The sequence below is a fragment of the Carcharhinus amblyrhynchos genome, chromosome 15 (genome assembly GCF_965287045.1).
Source record: "Carcharhinus amblyrhynchos chromosome 15, sCarAmb.v2.hapA, whole genome shotgun sequence".
In the NCBI taxonomy this organism is placed as follows: Eukaryota; Metazoa; Chordata; class Chondrichthyes; order Carcharhiniformes; family Carcharhinidae; genus Carcharhinus; species Carcharhinus amblyrhynchos.
Window position 1 is genome coordinate 54,566,231 of NC_137338.1, and position 24,179 is coordinate 54,590,409.

At 42.4% G+C, this 24,179-nt stretch overlaps 1 protein-coding gene across 8 annotated transcripts in view; it reads left to right on the plus strand.

Annotated features, from left to right (window-relative positions):
- LOC145353309 (rho guanine nucleotide exchange factor TIAM1-like) overlaps positions 1–24,179 on the plus strand; it is a 324,742-nt gene that overhangs the window by 130,667 nt on the left and 169,896 nt on the right. For all 8 annotated transcript variants that reach the window (XM_080203944.1, XM_080203943.1, XM_080203950.1 and 5 more), the window contains 3 exons: positions 13,631–13,799; positions 15,617–16,666; positions 19,563–20,004. In XM_080203944.1, coding sequence (XP_080060070.1) covers positions 15,629–16,666; positions 19,563–20,004 — 1,480 coding nt within the window. In that variant the 5' untranslated portion in view covers positions 13,631–13,799; positions 15,617–15,628. The remainder of the gene's footprint in view (positions 1–13,630; positions 13,800–15,616; positions 16,667–19,562; positions 20,005–24,179) is intronic.

Genomic DNA, 24,179 nt, shown 5'->3' on the forward strand with positions numbered 1-24,179 from the left:
TGCCACCATGCAATTGCCACATCATTACTGGGCAGACACATAGCAGATATAACTTAATGCATAGAAGTGTGAAGATACATCTTGGTAGGAAGAGTGAAGAGATGCAAAATTAACTAAATAGGACAATGTTAAAAGGTATGCAGAATCTGAGAGAGATCTGCAGCGTATGCATAAATCTTTGACGGGGTGGAACAAGTTAGAAGGCTATTAAAAAGACATGGAATTCTGGCTTTATTAATGAAGTATGAAATCAAAGTTGTGGAGTTTCAGAAAACACGAGAAAAGCCTCCTCTGTAGTTCAGTTGTGTGCACTTCTGACCACCACACTTTATAACTGATGTCAAGGACTTAGTGAAAATGCTGAGGAGATCTACCAGAATGTGTAAAGGACTTCAGCCAGGTGGAGAGACAAAAGAAACTAGGTGGGGTCTCCTTGGAGCAAGGAAGGTTAAGAGGAGTTGACGGAGGCGTTCAAAATCATGAAGGCTCTTGGTAGAATAAATAAATAGAAATTGTTTCCACTGCAGAAAAGATGGTAACCAGGGGTACAGATTTCTGGTAAGTAAACAAATCAGGGAATACATGAGTCAGGATTTTTTTTAAATGATAGCTTTCTGTCGTCCAGAATGCATTGCCTGAGGTGTGGAGCAGGGAGATTCAATTGTAAAATTCAAAAGAGCAGGAGATAAGGACTTAAAGGAAAAGATTCTTAGAGTTATGGAGAAAGAACATAGAAGTGAGATCCATTCTACTATATCTTTGGCATGAGTGTGATGGAACAAGTGGTCTTCTCCTGTGCTGTATCGTTCTCTGATTTTATGAAAAGGACAAAGTCGTCCATTGAGGAAACAAAACTTATAGCCCCGTGTTTTTGTCAACCATCAGGTGCTGAAAAATAACCAAAATATTTTCAGATTGTCATTTTAATTGTTTTGTAGATTTACAGGATAATAACCTAGAATAAAAATGTGAAAAGGCTACTTTAAAAATTAACGGTTTTGATACACAGTAGTTAAGGGCAAAGGTAGAGTAAATATCACATAATGATGTCCTTTGATCCTTTGAGTGTCATAGCACAAAAGAATTAAAACAAATTAAAATATATATGAAAGCTAGGAACTGTTTTACAAATGCTGATGTAATTAATGTGCAGTACTTTTCAGAGACCTTATAGTTCTAGATAGAGTGAAATTTTATTATGTGGAAAGAACTCTTTGGAGATTTGTCCATTTTGGATTGTAAAATGTGTAAGATTTGTGCTATGAATAGTAGAACTGCGCAAATATATAATTAAAATCATATATGAAGTGTGCATTAATCATGTAACACCTTATGAAGGTATCAAACCTGAAAGTGTGTCCAAGATGTTGCACCTGATTATTATCCAATGGAACAAAAATGAGTGGTTGGTTGATGTGATGAGATACATAATTGACTAAATGTAAGTGTATCACAAACAGCCTTTAAGGATATATGAAGAATGAGACAGTAGTAGAAAATTGATCTGACAAGTCACTCCCCTTTTTCTCTCTCAAAGCTATCATTTGTGAACTGGAAAGTCAAGTCGTTCAAATAAGCTATAATTTTTAATTGTACAATAAATGGAAGTGCTGTTGTAAGCATCATCCATAATATTGGAAACACATAAACTAAATTCAAAATAAAATGGTTACTTTTGCTGAATTGTGTGTAAATTTCCGGTCAGAAGCTGAGTCCTGAGGCGCAATCTGGAGTGCTAACATTGTTTTGAGTATTGTTTACTTGTTTACTTGTTCTGCATATTCCCTTCTGAGCTTACCCACCTTTAGGATTTGTCCTGCTCCAAGCTGTTCCCATCCTGAGTTGTTCTCTGCTGTGTTGTTACTCTGTTTGGCTTCCACCACTTCGTTTGCCAACTGTAGTTCCAAGGCTGTGGCTGAACAATAGAGCACACACATAAAATCAATTGCTGCTTGCTCACTCCCCTGCATGCTCAGGCTGGAGTGTTTTTACATCTGAATGTTTCTCAACCTTCCTGTTCGCTTCCCAGCATGGATTTTTGCGTTACCTGCTAACTTGCCTATCAGCTTAGGAAAGGAAGGAGAAGACAAATACAGGAAATTAGGAAGGATAACACATAGAGAAGAGAAAAAAAGAAGCTGCCCTCTTGAACTCAGACATGCTGACATGTTATCATTAGTTGGAATAGAAGAGGTTGAGTTTATTTGATTCGGGAGGCCGAAAGTCTTTGAACATAGAACACAGAACGTTGAACAAAAAACAGTACAGCTCAGTACAGGCCCTTCAGCCCTCGATGTTGTGCTGAGCTTTGTCCGAAGCCAAGACCAAGCTATCCCGCTCCCTATCATTCTGGTGTGCTCCATGCGCCTATCCAATAACTGCTTGAAAGTTCCTAAAGTGTCTGACTCCAATATCATAGCAGACAGTCCATTCCACACTCCAATCACTCCCTGAGTAAAGAACCAACCTCGGACATCCCTCCTATATCTCCCACCATGAAGCTTATAGTTTTGCTCCCTAGTTACAGCTACATCCACCCAAGGAAATAGTCTCTGCATGTCCATTCTGTCCCCTCATCATCTTATAGACCTCTATAAAGTTACCTCTCATCTTCCTCTGCTCTAAAGAGAAAAGCCCCAGCTCCCTCAATCTTTCCTCATAAGATCTACCCTCCAAACCGGGTAGCATCCTGGTAAATCTCCACTGCACACTCTCCAATGCTTCCACATCCTCCTTATAGTGAGGTAACCAGAACTGCACACAATATTCCAAATGTGGTCTTACCAAGGTCCTGTACAGTCGCAGTATAACCCCACAGCTCTTAAACTCAAACCCCCTGTTAATAAATGGTAACACACTATAGGCCTTCTTCATGGCTCTATCCACTTGAGTGGTGACCTTCAGAAATCTGTGGATATCAACCCCAAGATCTCTCTGTTCCTCCATATTCCTTAGAACCCTGCCATTGACCCTGTAATCTGCATTCAAGTTTGTCCTACCAAAATGAATCACTTCACACTTGTCAGGGTTAAACACCATCTGTCACTTTTCGGCCCAGCTCTGCATCCTATCAATGTCACTTTGCAGCCTCCACCGCATCCACTACTCCACCAATCTTGGTGTCATCAGCAAATTTACTGACCTACTGTTCAGCCCCTTCCTCCAAGTCATTGATAAAAATCACAAATAGCAGAGGACCCAGCACTGATCCCTGTAGTAAGAACATAAGAACATAAGAAATAGGAGCAGGAGTAGGCCATCTAGCCCTTCGAGCCTGCTCCACCATTCAATAACATCATGGCCGATCTGAAGTGGATCAGTTCCACTTTACCGCTTTCTCCCCATAACCTTTAATTCCCTTGTCTGTCAAAAACCTATCTACCCGTGACTTAAATACATTTAGCGAGGTAGTCTCCACCACTTCAACGGGCAGAGAATTCCAGAGATTCACCATCTTTTGAGTGGAGAAGTTCCTCTTCAACTCTGATCTAAACTGCCACCCCCCCCCCCCACCATCTTGAGGCTGTGCCCTCTCATCCTGCTATCCTTTCTAAGCGGGAAAAATCTCTCTACCTCTACCCTATCCATCCCCTTCATTATCTTATAAGTCTCTATAAGATCCCCCCTCATCCTTCTAAACTCCACCGAGTACAGACCCAGTCTATTTAGTCTCTCTTCATAGGCCTGGATACTGGATATCCAGTATCCAGGGATATTGGAGATAACCCCCTCATCTCCAGTATCAGCCCAGTGAACCTCCTCTGCACTCCCTCCAAGGCCAAAATATCCTTGCGCAAGTGCGGCGACCAAAACTGCACACAGTACTCCAGCTGCGGCCTCACCAGTACCCTGTACAGTTGCAGCAAGACCTCCCTGCTTTTATATTCTATCCTCCTCGCTATAAAGGAAGATTGACAAAGAAGTTGATAAAGAAGGGTACGAGAAACTATGAAGCTGGGCTAGCGCTTAATATAAAAAAGGATAGCAAGAGTTTTTATAAATATATAAAAAGGAAGAGGCTGGCTAGGGTGAATGTTGGTCCTTTAGAGGATGAGAAAGGGGATCTAGTGGTAGGGGATGAGGATATGGCTAAGGTATTGAATTACTTTTTTGTTTCTGTCTTCACGGAGGAGGACGTGAATAATTTGCCGGGTGTTAGCGATGGAAAGGTGGTAGGACTGGAGGGTCTTAATGACATTACTGTTACTAGAGAGGCGGTGCTCGACAGACTGGAGGGGCTGATTGTGGACAAGTCCCCAGGACCGGATGGAATGCATCCGAGGGTTCTGAAAGAAATGGCGGAGGTGACAGTGGATGCCTTGGTGGTTATTTTCCAAATGTCGCTGGATTCTGGGGAAGTGCCGGATGATTGGAAAGCGGCTAATGTTACGCCGTTGTTTAAGAAGGGTGCCAGGCAAAAGGCGGGGAATTATAGGCCGGTTAGTTTAACGTCTGTGGTAGGTAAAATGTTAGAATCTGTCATTAAGGAGGAAATTGTGAGGCATCTTGAAGGGAATTGCTTGATAGAGCAGACGCAGCACGGTTTCATTAAAGGGAAGTCGTGTCTGACAAATTTACTGGAGTTCTATGAGGATGTGTCTAGGGCGGTGGATAGAGGAGAGCCGGTGGATGTGGTCTTCCTAGATTTTCAGAAGGCGTTTGACAAAGTACCTCACAAGAGGTTATTGCAGAAGGTCGAGGGACATGGAGTTGGGGGTAGGGTGTTAGCGTGGATAGAGGATTGGTTGTCAAATAGGAGGCAGAGAGTGGGGGTCAACGGGTGCTATTCGGATTGGCGGATGGTGACTAGTGGAGTGCCCCAGGGGTCGGTGCTGGGGCCTCAGCTTTTTACCATTTATATAGATGATCTGGAGGAGGGAACCAAGTGTAGGGTGTCGAAATTTGCTGATGACACCAAGATTGGGGGAACGGCAAATTGTGCGGAGGGTGTGGAGAGTCTGCAGAAGGATCTAGATAGGCTGGGCGAATGGGCCAGGAAATGGCAAATGGAATTTAATGTTGGCAAGTGTGAGGTGGTCCACTTTGGTAGGAAGAATGGTAGGAAGGACTATTACTTACGGGGCGAAAAACTGCAGCAGGCGACGGTGCAGAGGGACCTCGAGGTCCTTGTGCATGAGTTGCAAAAACCCAGCTTGCAGGTGCAGCAGGTGGTCAGGAAGGCGAATGGGATGTTGGCCTTCATAGCGAGGGGGATTGAATATAAAAGTAGGGAGGTCTTGCTGCAGCTGTATAGGGCATTGGTGAGGCCGCAGCTGGAGTACTGTGTGCAGTTTTGGGCGCCACACCTGCACAAAGATATTTTGGCCTTGGAGGGAGTGCAGAGGAGGTTTACTAGGCTGATACCGGAGTTGAGGGAGTTGAGCTATGAGGAGAGGCTGAATAAACTAGGCTTGTACTCGTTAGAGTTTAGAAGAATGAGGGGAGATCTCATTGAGACGTATAAGATGATGAATGGGATGGATAGGATAGAGGTGGAGAGACTCTTCCCGCTCAAAAAAGACAGTAGGACTAGGGGGCACAGCCTCAAGATAAAAGGGGGGTGGTTTAGAACGGAGTTGAGGAGGAACTTCTTCACTCAAAGGGTGGTGAATCTCTGGAACTCTCTGCCCGTTGAAGTGGTGGAGGCTGCCTCGCTAAATATTTTTAAGACGTGGGTTGATGGGTTTTTGAAAAGAGAGGGGATTAAGGGTTATGGGGAGAGGGCGGGAATGTGGAACTGAGCAGCGACAGATCAGCCATGATCTTATTGAATGGCGGGGCAGGCTCGAAGGGCTAGATGGCCTACTCCTGCTCCTATTTCTTATGTTCTTATTCGATTCGCCTTGATCGCCTGCTACACCTGCAGACTGGGTTTTTGTGACTCATGCACAAGGACCCCCAGATCCCTTTGCACCATAGTATGCTGCAGCTTTTCGCCCTTTAAGTAGTAATCCCTCCTACTATTATTTCTGCCAAAGTGGATAACCTCACACTTGCTAACATTATACTCCATCTGCCATCTCCATCTGCTCAGCCTATCCAGATCCCTCTGCAGACTTTCCACACCCTCCACGCAATTTGCTTTACCTCTCATCTTCGTGTCATCAGCAAATTTCGTCACCCTACACTCAGCCCCCTCCTCCCTGTAGTACACTGCTGGTAACTGGTTTCCAGTCTGAAAACTTTCCATCCACCACCACCCTCTGCCTTCTGCGAGATAGCCAGTTACTTATCCAATCGACCAAATTTCCCTCTATCCCACGCCTCCTTACTTTCTTCATGAGCCTACCATGGGGAACCTAATCAAACGCCTTACTAAAATCCATGTATACGACATCAACTGCCCTACCTTCATCTACACACTTAGTTACCTCCTCAAAGAATTCAATCAAATTTGTGAGGCAAGATTTACCCTTCACGAATCCGTGCTGACTATCCCGGGTTAAGCTGCATCTTTCCAAATGGTCATAAATCCTGTCCCTCAGGACCTTTTCCATCAACGTATCGACCACTGAAGTAAGACTAACCGGCTTATAATTAGCAGTGTTATTCCTATTTCCTTTCTTGAACAGAGGAACAACATTCGCCACTCTCCAGTCCTCTGGCACTATCCCTATGGACAATGAGGACCCAAAGATCAAAGCCAAAGACTCTGCAATCTCATCACTTGCCTCCCAAAGAATCCTAGGATATATCCTATCTGGCCCAGGGGGCTTAATGACCCTTAGGTTTTTCAACATTGCTAATACATTTTCCCTCAGAACATCTACCTCCTCCAGCCTATCAGCCTGTATCTCACTCTCATCCTCAAAAACGTGGCCCCTCTCCTTGGTAAACACTGAAGAAAAGTATTCATTCATCACCTCTCATCTCTTCTGACTCCGTGCACAAGTCCCCACTACTATACTTGATTGGCCTGAACATCACCCTGGTCATTCTTTTATTTCTCGCATAAGAGTAAAAAGCCTAGGGTTTTCCTTTATCCGATCCACCAAGGACTTCTCATGCCTCTTCCCAGCTCTCCTAAGCCCTTTTTTTTATTTAGCTCATCCCTTTCTACCTTGTAACCCTCAAGCGACCCAACTGAACCTTGTTTTCTCATTCTAACATACATCTCCTTTTTCCTCTTGACAAGACATTCAACCCCTTTTGTGAACCATGGTTCCCTCACTCGGCCATTTCCTCCCTGCCTGACAGGGGCATATCTATCAAGGACTGAGAATCTGATATTTTTTGATATTTTCTGGCAAGGACTAAATGCAAGCTTGGAATAACAGTTTGCGTTGCTTCTGAGTTTTCAGTATTTTGTTTCAATAAAATTAGATGGACCCATCCCTGGCCCCTTCCTAGAGACAAGTACCGTCACTTTTTTGTGTTTTCTCACTGTTGGCATGTTCTGCGTCAAAAACCATCTTCTGTCCTATTGAATTGTGTGTTTCTATTTCTCAGCAAAGCTTGTGCTCTCAGTTGCCTATTTTTCTCAAAACTGGCTACTTTTAGATCTAAGTCTGTATGTTCTTTTATTGATTCCAGCTCTATTATCCTTTCAGTACTGCTAGATCCACAGGATTTTTTTCACATCCCATTTCTCCTTCCTCGATTCATAATTTCGACCTTTCTAATGGTCTCTGCTTTCCCATTAGTCTATGCACAACACAATGCAATAACAAAGCACCTAATATACGTACTTTTATACTTCAACTGCATTCTACTCAAGCCCCCTTGACTGCTCCAATCCCCCCACATGTTTCATACTGCTATTTCCCCTCCAGAGCCCTGAACAACTTGTCTGATTTCTAGCAGACACCTCTGCCTCCCACTTCCTTTAAACACTTGTTTTGTTGAGGATACTTTATTTTTTTCCCGATTTAAAGTAGATGTTGGTTTGACTCTAGTTGTTCAAAATAATACAAATGGTCATTTTAAAGAAAGTACAAAAGGAGCAAAGGCAGGTTTGCACTCTTGGGGGCCCTGCTCTCTGGCTCTTTAAGAAATCTGACAACACCCGGTTTAAGCTGAACCAGTTTATTTGATAGTAGTCCCACAAGCTTTCGGAAATGGTGTTCCTTCGTCAGGTGTGTGGAAGGTTCTGATTAGAGGCATATAAAAACACGCACAGTTTACAGAATACTGATTAGAATGCAAGTCTTTGCAGCTGACTTGCTATTCAAGTCTTAAAGATGCAGACAATGTGAGTGGAAATAGCATTAGCATAGGTTAAAGAGATGTGTATTGTCTCCAGACAGGACAGTAACTAAGATTTTACAAGCCCAGGCAAGTCATGGGGGTTACAGATAGTGTGACATGAACCCCAGATCTCTGGCTCTTTGCCAGGGTCTCATTTGAGCCTGTCAGCAAAATCAGAGCTACCAAACTTCTGACTGCTCTCGCAGCTACTCAGTTCTCCACCCCGCATTCATTGGGCAGGGCTCCGTACTGCAGCACTTTGTTTCATTGCAAGTCTGCCTCTGTACAAAAGAAACATATAGAAACATTGAAAGTAGTAGCAGGAGCAAGCTATTTGGCCTTCTAAGCTTGCTTCGCTATTCATTTTGATCATGGCTGATCATCAAATTCAATATTCTCATCCCATCTTCCCCTATTTCCCTTGATCACTTTAGCTCTAAGAGTTATGTTTATTTCTTGAAATCACACAATGTTTTGGCCTTAACTACTTTCTGTGGTAGTGAATTCCACAGAGCCATCACTCTCTGGGTGAAGACATTTCTCCTCACTCAGTCCCAAAAGGTTTACCCCTTACCCTCAAACTATGACCCCTTGGAACTCCCCTACCATTGGGAACATTCCTTCTGAATCTACCCTGTATAATCCTTTAAATTATTTTGTGTATGAAATGAGAAGGAATGGTCCTGGAAAACATTGGGCGCAATTCTCCCAGCCCATTAGAGTTCCTTTGTCCCTGTGGGGAGCTAGGTGGAATGAAGGGGGGCTATGGAAACCCCCCAGGGTGTCAGAGGTAAGGGGAGGTTCCCCCTGGGTATTGCCAGCTTGGCAGTGTAAGCCTGGCCCCCTGGCACTACCCAAGGGACAAAGTGGCAATTCCAAGCTTCAGGAAGTACCAAGGTGACTGAGCCAGAGGGAGCTGGGACCCATTGGGGGCAGGGGCTCTGTGTTAGGGAGATCAGACAGAGGGAGGGAGGCCAGTGATTGGGATTGGCCGTTGTGATAGGGGTCGGCCTGCCGGAGGTGTGGTGGCTGGGGAAGGGGGGTTGGGATTGTGGCATGGGCATGGTCGCGGCTGGTCCAGACACGTCCTGGGGGCTAGGGATCGGTGGGGCAGTGATGTGTTTGCTGTACTGGCCAGCAATCGGGAGGCCAGCAATACAGGGCTCCTGTACATGCGCTGATCTCGATGCTGACAGATCAGTGAATGTGCAGTGGCCCACCCAGTACCATGCTGCCAGCCTCTCCAGCGGGAATAGGCCCCACTCTTTGTTTTTCACAAGATTCATGCTCATGCACTCTGCAGTTTGAAAATCCCGCTTGAAAAAAACCCACTAGAATTTACTCCAATTTTTACGCTAAATTGACGCTTTGAATTTTTTTGGGAAAATCTCACCCATTGAGTCAACTTTAAGGGCATTCAAATGGTCAGTGGATAGGCAAATGGATAACATTGGAATAGTTTAGGTTAGAGGGTCATGAGATTGGTCCCACTGGTCGGCACAACATTGAGGGCCAAGGGCCTGTACTGCGCTGTAATGTTCTATGAGTCTGTTGATGTACCATCATACCAGTTAATTAATACAGCAGTTGCATTGGGCAGAGCCATAAGAATTAGTTTGTGAATTCTGAAGGTTCACTTGAAGTTACTGACTCCCATTATCCGATGCAAATGGAAACATAGGGAGGAAGTGGGTATACAAAAATTATTCCTGAAAGCCATATAGGGGCTCTATGTGAATTGAATTTGTCAATTTCAACTCCGTTTCCTTCTGGTTCCACTCAGATTTTCCTTCTGTTTGTCTTTGGGCCATGAAAATATTTTGCTTGTATTGCTTTGGATTATGTAATTGAAATGTTTACTCAAAAGAATTAAGACCCAATAATCTCTGTATCTACTATGGCTGCTTTAATTACAATATTAGATGATATGAGGTCTTGCACAAAGGCTGTGAGATTAAATCATTAAATTGAGTAATAATAATAGTGAACAATCAGATGAACTGATTAAACTTCGATTAAATGTGCAATGCTACATGTCAATGAAGGGAAATAGGCATGTTTAAATTGCAGGCTGGTTTATGTTGTAGTGCGATGGGAAATGTTGGTCCGCCCTGTAGATTTGAATTTGTTGGCTTAGTCTTTCATTTTCTTAACTAGTCTTAAAACCCTAGTTTTTTTTTTAATCCACCTTTGTCCCTCCTTCCGAATTTATCTCTGTCTTCTTGAGCAGCTTTCACTTCTATTGCTCTTCCCACCATGATAAATTAGCGCGGGTTTATCAGAGCACCACCATCACACACCTTTTTGCAGCTCCTGCTGCCAAGTTCATCAAAGACCCAAATGCGACAGTTTAAGAAGACTATTCTCCTTTGCATATATTAACTAATTTTAGGTTGTAGCAATTGATTTGGCAGCACCGTTAAGATCAGCACTATGGAGACTGCCAGTTGAATCATTGAAGGTAAATGTGTATTGCCTTTAGAATTTATCTGAAGAGGTGGGAGGAAAGTTGTGACAATTCACTCAACCGTACCGTTCTGTGACTGTATTGGGCAGCTGTAAAAATGTTTGTGATGGTGGATACACTAGTGTGCCATCTCAGCTTGCCAAGAATTGTTTCTGGCTGCTTCTTCTGAGAGAAATGATTGTCCTGTTTTATGCAATTTTCATTATTTGCAAAATAAAAGCAACTTACCTGTGACAATCAAATCCTATGATTTTTCCATTTTTACCTGCAATTTTTGCCCTATGAATTTCAAGTCAAGTCCCAATGAATCAGTTTACTTTCAAACATTATAAAGAATGATTACAGGCACACTCATGGGCACTAATCAGCCAGATCAAATGTTCTGTAAGGTTGCAATATATTTACTGTAACAGTAAAAATGCAGAGTGCAGTAAAAAGGGGAGGGCATCGAGGTACACATTGAATTTAAACATTAATACTTTGAATACAGTATCTCTCTCCACCCCTCCCAGGCCTCCGATATTGTCTGTTGCTTGGTATGCTAGTTGATCCATGTAATTATTTTGTACATTTAATGCCTTGCTTATTAGTGTGGAATGTTTGTAATAGCTTCTGATGAAAAAATTAAGTGTTGTACACAGTTTATAAATTGGAATGAAAAAATCACTGACTGCTCTCAGCTTGGGTTTACTGAAATTTTGCTGGCACCGTTTCATAAGAACATAAGAAATAGGAGCAGGAGTAGGCCATCTAGCCCCTTCGAGCCTGCCCCGCCATTCAATAAGATCATGGCTGATCTGTCGTGGCTCAGTTCCACATTCCCGCCCTCTCCCCATAACCCATAACCCTTAACCCTTAACCCCCTCGCTTATCAAAAACCCATCAACCCGCGTCTTAAAAATATTTAGCGGGGCAGCCTCCACCACTTCAACGGGCAGAGAATTCCAGAGATTCACCACCCTTTGAGTGAAGAAGTTCCTCCTCAACTCCGTTCTAAACCACCCCCCCCTTTATCTTGAGGCTGTGCCCCCTAGTCCTACTATCCTTTCTGAGCGGGAAGAGTCTCTCCACCTCTATCCTATCCATCCCATTCATCATCTTATACGTCTCAATGAGATCTCCCCTCATTCTTCTAAACTCTAACGAGTACAAGCCTAGTTTATTCAGCCTCTCCTCATAGCTCAACCCCCTCAACTCCGGTATCAGCCTAGTAAACCTCCTCTGCACTCCCTCCAAGGCCAAAATATCCTCGCGTAAGTGCGGCGACCAAAACTGCATACAGTACTCCAGCTGCGGCCTCACCAATGCCTTATACAGCTGCAGCAAGACCTCCCTACTTTTATATTCAATCCCCCTCGCTATGAAGGCCAGCATCCCATTTGCCTTCCTGACCACCTGCTGCACCTGCAGGCTGGGTTTTTGCGACTCATGCACAAGGACCCCGAGGTCCCTCTGCACCGTCGCCTGCTGCAGTTTTTTGCCACGTAAGTAATAGTCCTTCCTACCATTCTTCCTACCAAAGTGGACCACCTCGCACTTGCCAACATTAAATTCCATTTGCCATTTCCTGGCCCATTCGCCCAGCCTATCTAGATCCTTCTGCAGACTCTCCACACCCTCCGCGCAATTTGCCGTTCCACCAATCTTGGTGTCATCAGCAAATTTCGACACCATACACTCAGTTCCCTCCTCCAGATCATCTATATAAATGGTAAATAGCTGAGGCCCCAGCACCGACCCCTGGGGCACTCCACTAGTCACCAACCATCAATCCGAATAGAACCCATTAACCCCCACTCTCTGCCTCCTATTTGACAATCAATCCTCTATCCACGCTAACACCCTACCCCCAACTCCATGCCCCCTTACCTTCTGCAATAATTTCTTGTGAGGTGTCTTGTCAAACGCCTTCTGAAAATCAAGAAAGAATATCATGCTGAATATCATGAAAACTAAATGTAGAGAACCTCACCCTGCCCATTTAAAAAAAACATAGCACAGGACTAGAAGTACAGATGGGAGGTGCCAAGCAATAAAATTAGAGCTGCAGGTAAATGACACGCTGGTGCAAGATCCTATCTTAATATTATTTAAAGTCAAAACTGCTGATACTCAGTCAGTTATTTCTTTGACATTGGCTTGCATTCTCTGGGTCTGCTCATTAGAAATTCTGCATTTCTGCATCAGAGGCCCTGTACATCATGTTTAGAATATGCCCTCCCCTTCTTCCTTCAGATGAAGCTATTTTTAGATTCCCATAGAATCTAAATAGAAGATGCTGAACGAAGACAAAAACATCTTGCTTTGTACAATCATCTTTGTTCATACGTATGCATAGTATACGCACAATGATCTATTCAGCCATCGCTTCAATCAGGTGGCACAGTGGTTGGCATTGCTTCCTCAGTGCCAGGGACTCTGGTTTCATTTCAGCTTTGGGTGACTATCTGTGGGGATGTTCTCTCTATGTCTATATCCTTTGGATATTCTGGTTTCCTCCCACAGTCCAAAGATGTGCCATTGGATTAGCCATGCTAAATTCCCCATTAATGTCCATTAGCCATGATAAATGCATGGGGCGGAGTGGAGGGCCTGGTGAGATGCTCTTTCGGAGGGTCAGTGCAGACTCGATGGCTGAATGTCCTCTTTCTGCATTGCAGGGATTCTGTGGTTCAATCCCAGCTCGACCTTTCCCTCAGACATTATGACTCTGGTGTTTACCTTCAAGTCAAAAGAAACCAGTATCAGCCTGGGACTTAATAAGTCATGAAAGTGGAAGACCACGTGTAAAACTGCCCACCTGTCATCCTGAATTACACATTCAATTAAAATAGACTTAACTACTTAGTATGTAGATAGATTTATTGTGGAGGTAACCTTGCAAAGTCAGTACTTCCGTTTGTGTGGTGCTCAATTATGTTGTTATATATTCAACATAGTATATTGTGACTTAATTATTTTAAAATTTATTTCCAGGGCCCCTCATTAATTTCATGAATTGAAGAAGGTCTGGAATCTTTAGTTATAAGGAATGAGCAATATAGCGTTGCTGGTAACTTCTTTGCTATGATGTCAATATCTGCCATGTACTCCACCTGAACGCAGCAGGTGAAGTGTTGTTTGATCTCGACGTCAATCTGCAAAGGTATGGTTTTTATTGGCATTTTATATTTCTCTTTTGAGTTGCAAGGTTAGATGTATTGGTGAGAATTTAAGTGTCATGTGCATGTTGCTTCAAAAGGCAAAAAGGAAGACGCATAAGCAAATTTAAAAGCTGAAAGTTGGTAAAAATGAGTCACTGAAATGGTTTGCCTATTTGTGTTTTAGTCTATAATTTGGTAACTAATCTGAAATGGGAACATACACTGAAATATTGCAACTTCACAGTGGACAACACTTCAAAATGTGTTTAATACATCTGAGGCATTTTTAAAAAGCAATTTTTTTTAAGTAAAAATAATCCTGAATTCTCAACACAGATATCAAAACATAGTACAAATAACCATTATTTAGCCATACATTAGAAAGAAGTAGAAAAATAATTGACAGTGAACATTAAGCACAGTTCTCTGTTAATTCATTCTGATTGATCTGCATTTAATTTTTCCATGGTGAAATGTTCCATTTGAACTACTAAGTATCAAGATTGCTGTACTATTAGCAGTGAAATATGTAAACTGTTCTTGAAAGTAACTTGGACCTTAAAATCTGATTTTTTTTTTGTTTTGTTTTCTTAAATGCCTTGAATACATGTCAACCAAGCGATTTTCAGTTGGACATGATTCCCTGTTAATGGGCATTCAGAAAGATATCCTTTATTTTACATCACTATGTCTGTTTTTGACAAGGTGGTTGCTTTCATTGAAAAATAAATAAAATTAATGGATTCTGGAAATATGAAGCAAAAGCAGAAAATTTGGGAAAGGGTCAGCAAGTTAGGTGTAGCAGCTAGTTTAAAGTTCATTTATTGGTGTCAGAATGAAGTTGCCACAATCAAGTGCTGGCTCGGGTACACTGAGGGAAAATTTCGCATGGCCAATGCACCGAACCAGCATGTCCTTCGGACTGTGGGAGTAAACTGGAGCAGCCGGAGGAAACCCACACAGACATGGGGAGAATGTGCAGACTCCACACAGACAGTGACCCAAGCCAGGAATCAAACTCAAGTCCCTGGCACTGTGGGGCAGCAGTGCTAACCACCGTGCCACCATGTCAAAAAGCTAAGTTAGTACCTGCAATTTCCTGCAAAAGTGATATAGATGACGAATGCCTTAAATTAGAGCAGAAAATACATTAAGATAAACATAATGGTGCTACTGACTCAAAGTCAGTGCCAGACATCTGTGCTTTTACTCGGCTTTTCTCATTATGGTGCATGGCTCTGAAAACTTAGTCACATAGACGAATGGAAGTTACGCAAGGAAGTTTTACAATGTTGAGAATGCCATGTCAGCTACTGAAAGTGTGAAAAAAGGTGATTTTTTTGCTGTTAAATTAGACTGGTACTCTGTCTTAAGAGAAAATTATATTGTGTGGTTGAATAGAATTTTTGGCCCTGGGGTAAGGAGTGAAAGACAGATATTAAACGGAAGTTCAGAACAGTGACAGTTTTTAATGACTGCTGCTTGTCTTTTTCATCACGTCCTTTTCCTAGAACCTGTACTGTATAAGAATCAATTTGAATCTAATTATATTCCTCCCAATGCACTCTATAACTTGGATTCTGCAATAATAAACTATTTAGTTGTACATTATTTTGATTGCTTGTAACTTTGTGCAGCTTATGACATTTGAAAATCAACCCATTCTTGATCCAAGTTTAAGTCATTTGTTACTTTTGTCTGAAACTTTTTGATCTAGGGAGGTTTGTGTCAAATATTGTGAAGTTTTTCATTTTCTATTCTAATTCTCTAACAAGACTTTATCTTAAATTTTGAGAACTTATTCTTGTTCTTTCCTCAGACATATCAAAACATGGGAAATTCAGAGAGTCAGAACGATAGCGAACGAGCATTTTCTGGAGATGAGCGTGCAGGCCTGACACGCAAGCACATGTCTCGATCACTTCGTATTCCAACTAAAACCTCACGAAGAGCCAGGCCTGCCTCTGCAGTCAGGATTACGCACAGAAATTCTGAAACCAGCACTAAATCTAGCAGCACACCCAGCATTCCACAATCACTGGCCCGGGACGGTCTGGACATCGGTAATCCCGGAGACCTTAATAATGTTTTGACTGAAGACTTTACTCACCCGTCTTGGGTTGGTAGAATGGGTAAAAATGTAAGGCCTGTGTCTTATCATACAGGCTCTTCGCTTTCCAATGCCAGGAGGAGGAGTGCTGTACAACCACAACGTTCTAGGGATGAACTTGACATTTGCTTGGACAAGCATATTGTCCAAGATATAGAGAATTTTGATGAAATTGGATTAGAGTCTGCTTGCCAGGCAAATCTTGGAGATCTGCATCTAGTTACTGGAAATGGAACAACTGTTTTAGAAAGCACAAATATCAGGAAAAAACGTTCCAAATCTGCTGACATGTGGCGACAAGATAGTATGGAATTTTCCTTGTCTGATCTAAGTCAAGATCGATTAACGAGCACGGAAGATCTGTTGGATAATAATGATGACAAGGACTATGCAGAAAGTAGGTTAATAAATAGTAACTCCATGGACTTGGAACAACTGAGTGGAAACCAGCGAGCTAACTCTCTAAATGAACTATGCGGTCAGAAACTAACTGGTGCAAGCATGAACAAGACACGGAGAAATAGATTTATGACTTACTATCGGAATTTAAGGGTCCATTCGCATGGCACAATGCTGCCAGAAAATACACCTGCTGTGACATGGTCTGCTGGAGGAGATGCAAGTATATCTTCATATGCTGCCTCTACACTTCCCTGTAGGAGGTCCCATTGCCTTTCTGAAGGAGCCTCTAAAGGCCGATTAAGCCACATTAATGATGAGAGCAGAACTACACATGTCAGAAGGTCCAAAACAACACAGGTAATGCATAGGATAAAAGGTAATGTTAGCTAGCTTTTATTCAGTGGTTAAATAGTACAATAAGTGGTAAAGGTTAATTGCAGACATTTGTAGGATAATAGTTTGATGACAAATAGTCAACAGTATTCTGAAAATGAGGGTTTGCCATTCAATTTTTGTCTTATCTAGCTGTGGCCAGAAAGACCTTCAAATAGATTTTAAAGTGCTAAAGTTAATTAACATTTATCAGTATGCAGGTAATTATTCAGCTGCAGGAACAACCTTATGTGTGTTCTTGCAAACTGCAAATCCTTACCTCTGGCTAGTTAATTATATAACTGCGCTGTTGGACAGCCTGAAATGAATTTATAGAATACCTGTGATGTAGAATGATATTTGGTACTTGGACTGCTGTTATGCATATATAGTTTAAAGCTGATTTCATGTCAAGATAATCTAATCAAAATAACTTTGCAGTATACAACTGGCAGTTGAAAATAAATGGACAATCAGAAGCTATGTATGCTCTGCTTGTGAACTATGAATGTTGTGTTTCCTCACCATAAAAGCTCCCAATTGCTATACGTTAAAACCCCACAACTTAAAATTGTCACAAAACAATAGTTCAGGAAAATTAATTTCTGCAACCCACATGCACCTTAATCAATCATCACCCCAGTTGAGGAACTCTTGTCACCAAACTTCCTGGATTTGGCTATATATTACTCTTTCTTCCTCCTTTTGTGGGAAGAATTTCCAGGTATCAGTTCTGCAATTGCAGTGTCCCATTATCTTATGTCATTGTTTAATTATGCAGAATCTCCAACCTCTGACCTACACCTATAGCCACAGTATTTATATGGCTGGACCAGTTCAGTTTCTCTTTCTGATGCTTAATAGCTCATGTTGAAATCGTTAACATTCAGGAAAGATATCTGTTTATGTGACCCAGATGTGCATAATCAATGGGGGTTAATCCCCTTTGTTAACCCTTTAAGGCTTGTTAACCCTTTTGCTTGCGGGAGAGTGGGGGATGCATATTTCTTTTTTTCTCACTTAAGAGGCAATGAGCAATTTTTAGAAAGATGAGGTTTGGCACACCATTAAACTGAATTTTAAAATTGTGGTATTAGGAAAATAAACACTTGTTGAGCAAAAACAAAATAAGCAAATGTCAAAGCAATAATTAGCTGATGAGGTTAAAAAATTTAAATTTAAGAGAAATTAATAAAAATAACCAGAGTGTGAGAGGGTCAGTGTGTGTGTACTGGCTTGGTGCTCACTAACTCGTCCACGCCCACTGTGTATTGGTGCGAGTGTGAGTTGGTATGTGGTGATGAGAGTGAATGAGGAGCCTGAGACTGGGAAGCAGACATGCATATGGGTCATGTGTGCGCACACGCACAGCACATGCATGCATACACACATTGGCTGTGCTAAATTGCCCCTTTGTGTCAGAGGGACCACCAAGGGTAAATACATCAGATCATGGGGATAGGGCTTGGGTGGAATTATGGTTGGTGCAGGCTGAACGGCGCCCTTCTGCACTGTAGAGATTCTATGATCCTATGAACCCTTATTGGGAGTGCACCTAGCTGAATATAAGGTGAGAATAGTATCAGGTTCAGTTGTGGTGGCTCCTGTAGTCAAAACAGTCAGTCAAATGTCACTCATTTATTTTAAATATTAATGAAGCAAATTAGGCAAAAGAGGGTTGCTGCTATCCATGGATTACTGGAAGGAGTCATCATCCTAGGAAAGGAAATGGGAGGAAGAAAAATAACAGGCAAAATGTCCCAAATGTTGGTAATTTATTCAGGGAAAGGGTGAGAGGCAATGTACTTGGGATGGAGACAAAGGCTAGAAAAATACTGTTTTTGAATATTTTTGATTGTGAAGATTTTTGACTGCATGTATACAAGTTGAGTACGGGTGTGGAATAGTGACATCTTGAACTGAGAATGGTTCAGGTTAATTGTAGCAGCAATCTCTTGCTGGTGTTTTTGTGAGGTATGTGCTTTTTTTAGATTGCTGATTATATTTCAGGATAAGTGGATGATGCCTGGAAGTGTTTGAAACAGCGTTTAAGAAGGAAGGAAGAGTGGGTCCAAGACTAGTATTTTAAACATCATGAAGGGAAATACCTGAAAATTAAAAGCAAGTTATAATTTATTCGGAGGGGGATTGAAACAAAAGTAGGGAGATTATGCCTTAATTGTACAGTGAAACTATAGCTGGATTATTGTGTACACTATTGGTCGTTTATTTAAGGAAGGAAGTGAATGTGTTGGAAGCAGGTTTACTAGACCAGTAGCAGGAATGGGCAGGTTGTCTTATGTGAAAAGGTTGGACAGGCTGGGCTTGTATCCATTTCAGACCATTTCCTCCATCTTGACTCCCTTTCTCTTTTGGCACTCTCTTTTGTCACAATATGAACCTGAGGTGACAATCAGATCAGCCATGAGCATGTGTGATGTGCTGAGAGGCCTACTTCTACTCTTACTTTAGAGTTTATGTTGAGCAGGTTTGTATTTGAAGGAGAGATGTCTCCAGATATTACTGACACATCTCTCGAAGATATAGATGACCTGACTATTTTGTTTCCCTGCTGCATAGCCTGGGAAGATGAATGGGAATAATTAAAGTAATAATTAAAGTAATTGAGGAGGGATAGGTTTTGTAAATAGTATTCAAATTAATGTGTTCAAGAAAGAATCAAAATTTTGTCATAATAGGCTTGAGAATAGACTCTGCTGAAATAATTTTCAAACAGTGTAAAGAAGTGAAAGAGTAAATAAATATCATTGAACTTGTAATTGCCACAAGTTGTATATGGATTATTATTGTTTAGTATCTCTAACAATTGGAAAATCATCTGATCAGCTGTAGTTGCAAATTAATGTGTGTTTCTATGCAGGATGTTACTACAGGAGATGGAAGTGAATGTGCAGACAGTGGTATTGATGGTGCGACGACAGATAATGATCATCTATCCCGTTATTCCAATATTACCAGTTCAACATGCCATCCGCCCACTTTTAATCGTGGGTTAATTTGTAGTGAACTTGGCGCAGCAGGAGATGCACTTCGGCAAGGGGTGTATGAAAATTTTAGATGCACGTTGGAGTCAAATGCTATCAACACAGAAAATCCAGAAGAAGCAGAGTCAGCTTTGAGCGATGAACAAAGCAGCGGTACCCTCAGCTCCCCAGGACAGTCAGATAGCCAATCTACGGACCAAGGGACTGTTCGAAAAGCAGGCTCACTTGCTGTGAAGAACTTTTTAGTCCACAAGAAAAATAAAAAAGTGGAATTGGCTACACGAAGAAAATGGAAATATTATTGGGTATCATTAAAAGGTACATTTTAATCTCTATTTTGTTTCAGAAAACTCATTGTCTGAACCTTTAACTATGAAATGGATTAAAATGCTGCTTGCTACATGTGCTATTTATGGTTGGAAATATTTTGGTATCAGCTTTGGTATCACCAGTTTTGCTTCATTCTAACATACAGCATTCTTTAAAAAGAAATCAACTTAAATTATACTGTATTCTAGGTTATATTATCCTCAGCCTTGCACCTATTTTTGGATGTAATATAGATGGAAAATCGTGGGAAATGTAATGGAGAAAAAAAGTTTGGCACAAAATGTCTGCTTATCTCGAATGGTTTTACAATTATCCGCCATCCTCATTCTTGGATCCTATAGCTCCTGGCTAACATCTGCTCTCACCCTGCAAATGGCAAAAAACGTATACAACATCCACCATAACTTAAACAGAAAATGCTGAAGAAACTCAGCAGGTCTGACAGCATCTGTGGACAGAGAATGGAGCCAATGTTTTGAGTCAGGATGTGGCTTTGTCAGAACTGTTTCAGGATTCAGCAGCTGCAGTATTTTGCTTTTATCCAACGTAACTTTCCTCCCCCATAAAAGAGTGCCTTTAGGAAAGTGCTATTGCAGGTTGCTAGAGATGTTGGCAATCTGGAAGTGATGGCTGGTGGTCACTATAAAATTTTCTTTTGCTGAATGAAATCATTACTGTGAAAGCCCATAGCATGATACTGTCTAAAGTTCAAATTCGAGAACAGTTGGATTCTTGTTGAAGAAGTTGAAACTTTGATTTTGGCATTTCTGTATCCTTAAATCATTGCTTCACCTTTAATTATGCCTTTTCCCAGGTACCATTTTGAGAAGGAGATGATGAGGTTCATCAGGAAACTCTTTAGAATATGATATTCTTTGGTGGTATGGCAGCATAGGTGCCATTTGACATTAACCCGCATATCCACTTTATCATTTATGTCAACCTAGAACTGATCTGAACTTGTGAAGGTGCCACTGCAGCAGAAAACTGTATTTCCCCTGGAATGCTGTTATGCCAGTAACAGATCTGGCGCCTATATCAAACTGAACCACTATACTACCAATGACCATTTAGCACAATCAGTCATTGTCAGGTACTCGAGCTCTACTTGCATAATATTTATAGCACAGGTACAGACCATTTAGCCAATAGGTTCACACTGGTACAACAGTTGATAGCACCTTTGTCATGCAAGTCAATTGAAGCATTATATTAACAAGGTAACGTACCTTTCACAGAGTAGTTTAATTATCTCTTTCCCAATGGGCAAGGCTCATCAACAATATTAGATAAGATGAGTCGATAGAGTGATGACGATTTTGTCAAGTTTGTCTGTAGTTGTACATGTTCTTTTTATTGTCAACTTTGTGAATTTCCTTCCTCCGTGCAGGCTTTTCCTTTTTTCTTATTTCATCAAAAGGATTTCTGCTGCAAAGTTGGGAATTTTGTGGCCTGATGAAACAACTTTTGACATCTTCTGCTATCTCTGAGTATTTAGAATTTGGAACCTCTTGCAGCTGCAGTCATTGGAACATTGCAACAGCATTGGATTTCACGCCTACCCAGAAGGAGGCTACTAACAGAGGGTAGAGATAACAGGGAGCCTATCAGGTGCTGTCAGTGGCACCTGACAATATGTCTTAGGTAGTGAGACAGAAGGGTCAACAGGCGGAGAAACAATCAGTGAGAAGGAATGGTTTTGCATTGCGGAACAGCTCAGAAGATAGCTCACTGAAAAGAAGGTTCTCTCCTATCTCTGAGTCCTGCAAAGAGGCAGACTTCATGGGTTCAGCTGTGAAAAGAACACTACCGGCTCATAAAAACATAAGAACATAAGAAATAGGAGCAGGAGTAGGCCATCCAGCCCTTCGAGCCTGCCCCGCCATTCAATAAGATCATGGCTGATCTGTCGTGTCTCAGTTCCACATTCCCGCCCACTCCCCATAACCCTTAATCCCCTCGCTTATCAAAAACCCACCAACCTGCGCCTTAAAAATATTTAGCGGGGCAGCCTCCACCACCTCAACGGGCAGAGAATTCCAGAGATTCACCACCCTTTGAGTGAAGAAGTTCCTCCTCAACTCCGTTCTAAACTGCCCCCTCTTATCTTGAGGCTGTGCCCCCTAGTCCTACTGTCCTTTCTGAGCGGGAAGAGCCTCTCCACCTCTATCCTATCCATCCCATTCATCATCTTATATGTCTCAATGAGATCTCCCCTCATTCTTCTAAACTCTTAACGAGTACAAGCCTAGTTTATTCAGCCTCTCCTCATAGCTCAAGCCCCTCAACTCCGGTATCAGCCTAGTAAACCTCCTCTGCACTCCCTCCAAGGCCAAAATATCCCTGCGTAAGCATGGTGACCAAAACTGCACACAGTACTCCAGCTGCAGCCTCATCAATGCCCTATACAGCTGCAGCAAGACCTCCCTACTTTTATATTCAATCCCCCTCACTATGAAGGCCAGCATCCCATTAGCCTTCCTGACTACCTGCTGCACCTGCAGGCTGGGTGTTTGCGACCCATGCACAAGGACCCCGAGGTCCCTCTGCACCTTCGCCTGCTGCAGTTTTTCGCCCCGTAAGTAATAGTCCTTCCTACCATTCTTCCTACCAAAGTGGACCACCTCGCGCTTGCCAACATTGAATTCCATTTGCCATTTTCTGGCCCATTCGCCCAGCCTATCTAGATCCTTCTGCAGACTCTCCATACCCTCCGCGCAATTTGCCGTTCCACCAATCTTGGTGTCATCAGCAAATTTCGACACCATACACTCGGTTCCCTCCTCCAGATCATCTATATAAATGGTAAATAGCTGAGGCCCCAGCACCGACCCCTGGGGCACTCCACTAGTCACCAACCATCAATCCGAATAGCACCCATTAACCCCCACTCTCTGCCTCCTATTTGATAACCAATCCTCTATCCACGCTAACACCCTACCCCCAACTCAATGCCCCCTTACCTTCTGCAATAACCTCTTGTGAGGTACCTTCTGAAAATCAAGAAAGACCACATCCACCGGCTCTCCTGTATCCACCGCCCTAGACACATCCTCATAGAACTCCAATAAATTTGTCAGACATGACTTCCCCTTAACGAAACCGTGCTGCGTCTGCTCTATCAAGCAATTCTTCTCAAGATGCCTCGCTATTTCCTCCTTGATGATGGATTCTAACATTTTACCTGCAACAGACGTTAAACTAACTGGCCTATAATTCCCTGCCTTTTGCCTGGCACCCTTCTTAAACAACGGCGTAACATTAGCCGCTTTCCAATCTTCCGGCACTTCCCCGGAATCCAGCGACGTTTGGAAAATAACCACCAAGGCATCCACTATCACCTCCGCCATTTCTTTCAGAACCCTCGGATGCATTCCATCCGGTCCTGGTGATTTGTCCACAATCAGTCCCTCCAGTCTGTCGAGCACCACCTCTCTAGTAACAATAATGTCATCAAGACCCTCCAGTCCTACCATCTTTCCATCGCTAACACCCGGCAAATTATTCACGTCTTCCTCCGTGAAGATCGAAACAAAAAAGTTATTCAAGACCTCAGCCATTTCCCCATCCCCTACCACTAAGTTCCCCTTCTCATCCTCTAAGGGTCCAACGTTCACCCTAGCCAGCCTCTTCCTTTTTATATATTTATAAAAACTCTTGCTATCCTTTTTTATATTAAGCGCTAGCCCAGCTTCATAGTTTCTCCTACCCTTCTTTATCAACTTCTTTGTCAATCTTTGTTGACATTTAAACCTCTCCCAATCCTCTTCTCGCCCACTACTCTTAGCTACTCTAAACGCCTCCGCTTTTAATTTAACACTTTCCTTCACCTCCTTCGTTATCCACGGCTTATTACCTCTCCTCCTATGGTCCTTTTTAACCATCGGAATAAATTTCTGCTGAGCACCAAGAAAGATTTCCTTAAAGATCCTCCACTGCTCCTCAGCAGACCTACCTTGCAATGCGCTCCCCCAGTCAACATTCGCCAATTCTTCTTTCATCCTACCGTACTCCCCTCTGTTCAAACAAAGGACGCGTGTCCGGGAACCCACTTTCTCCTCCTCCATCTGCACCAGAAACTCCACCATACAATGATCACTCTCCCCAAGAGGATCCTTCACCGCAAGGTCCCTAATTCTACCCGCCTCATTACATAACACCAG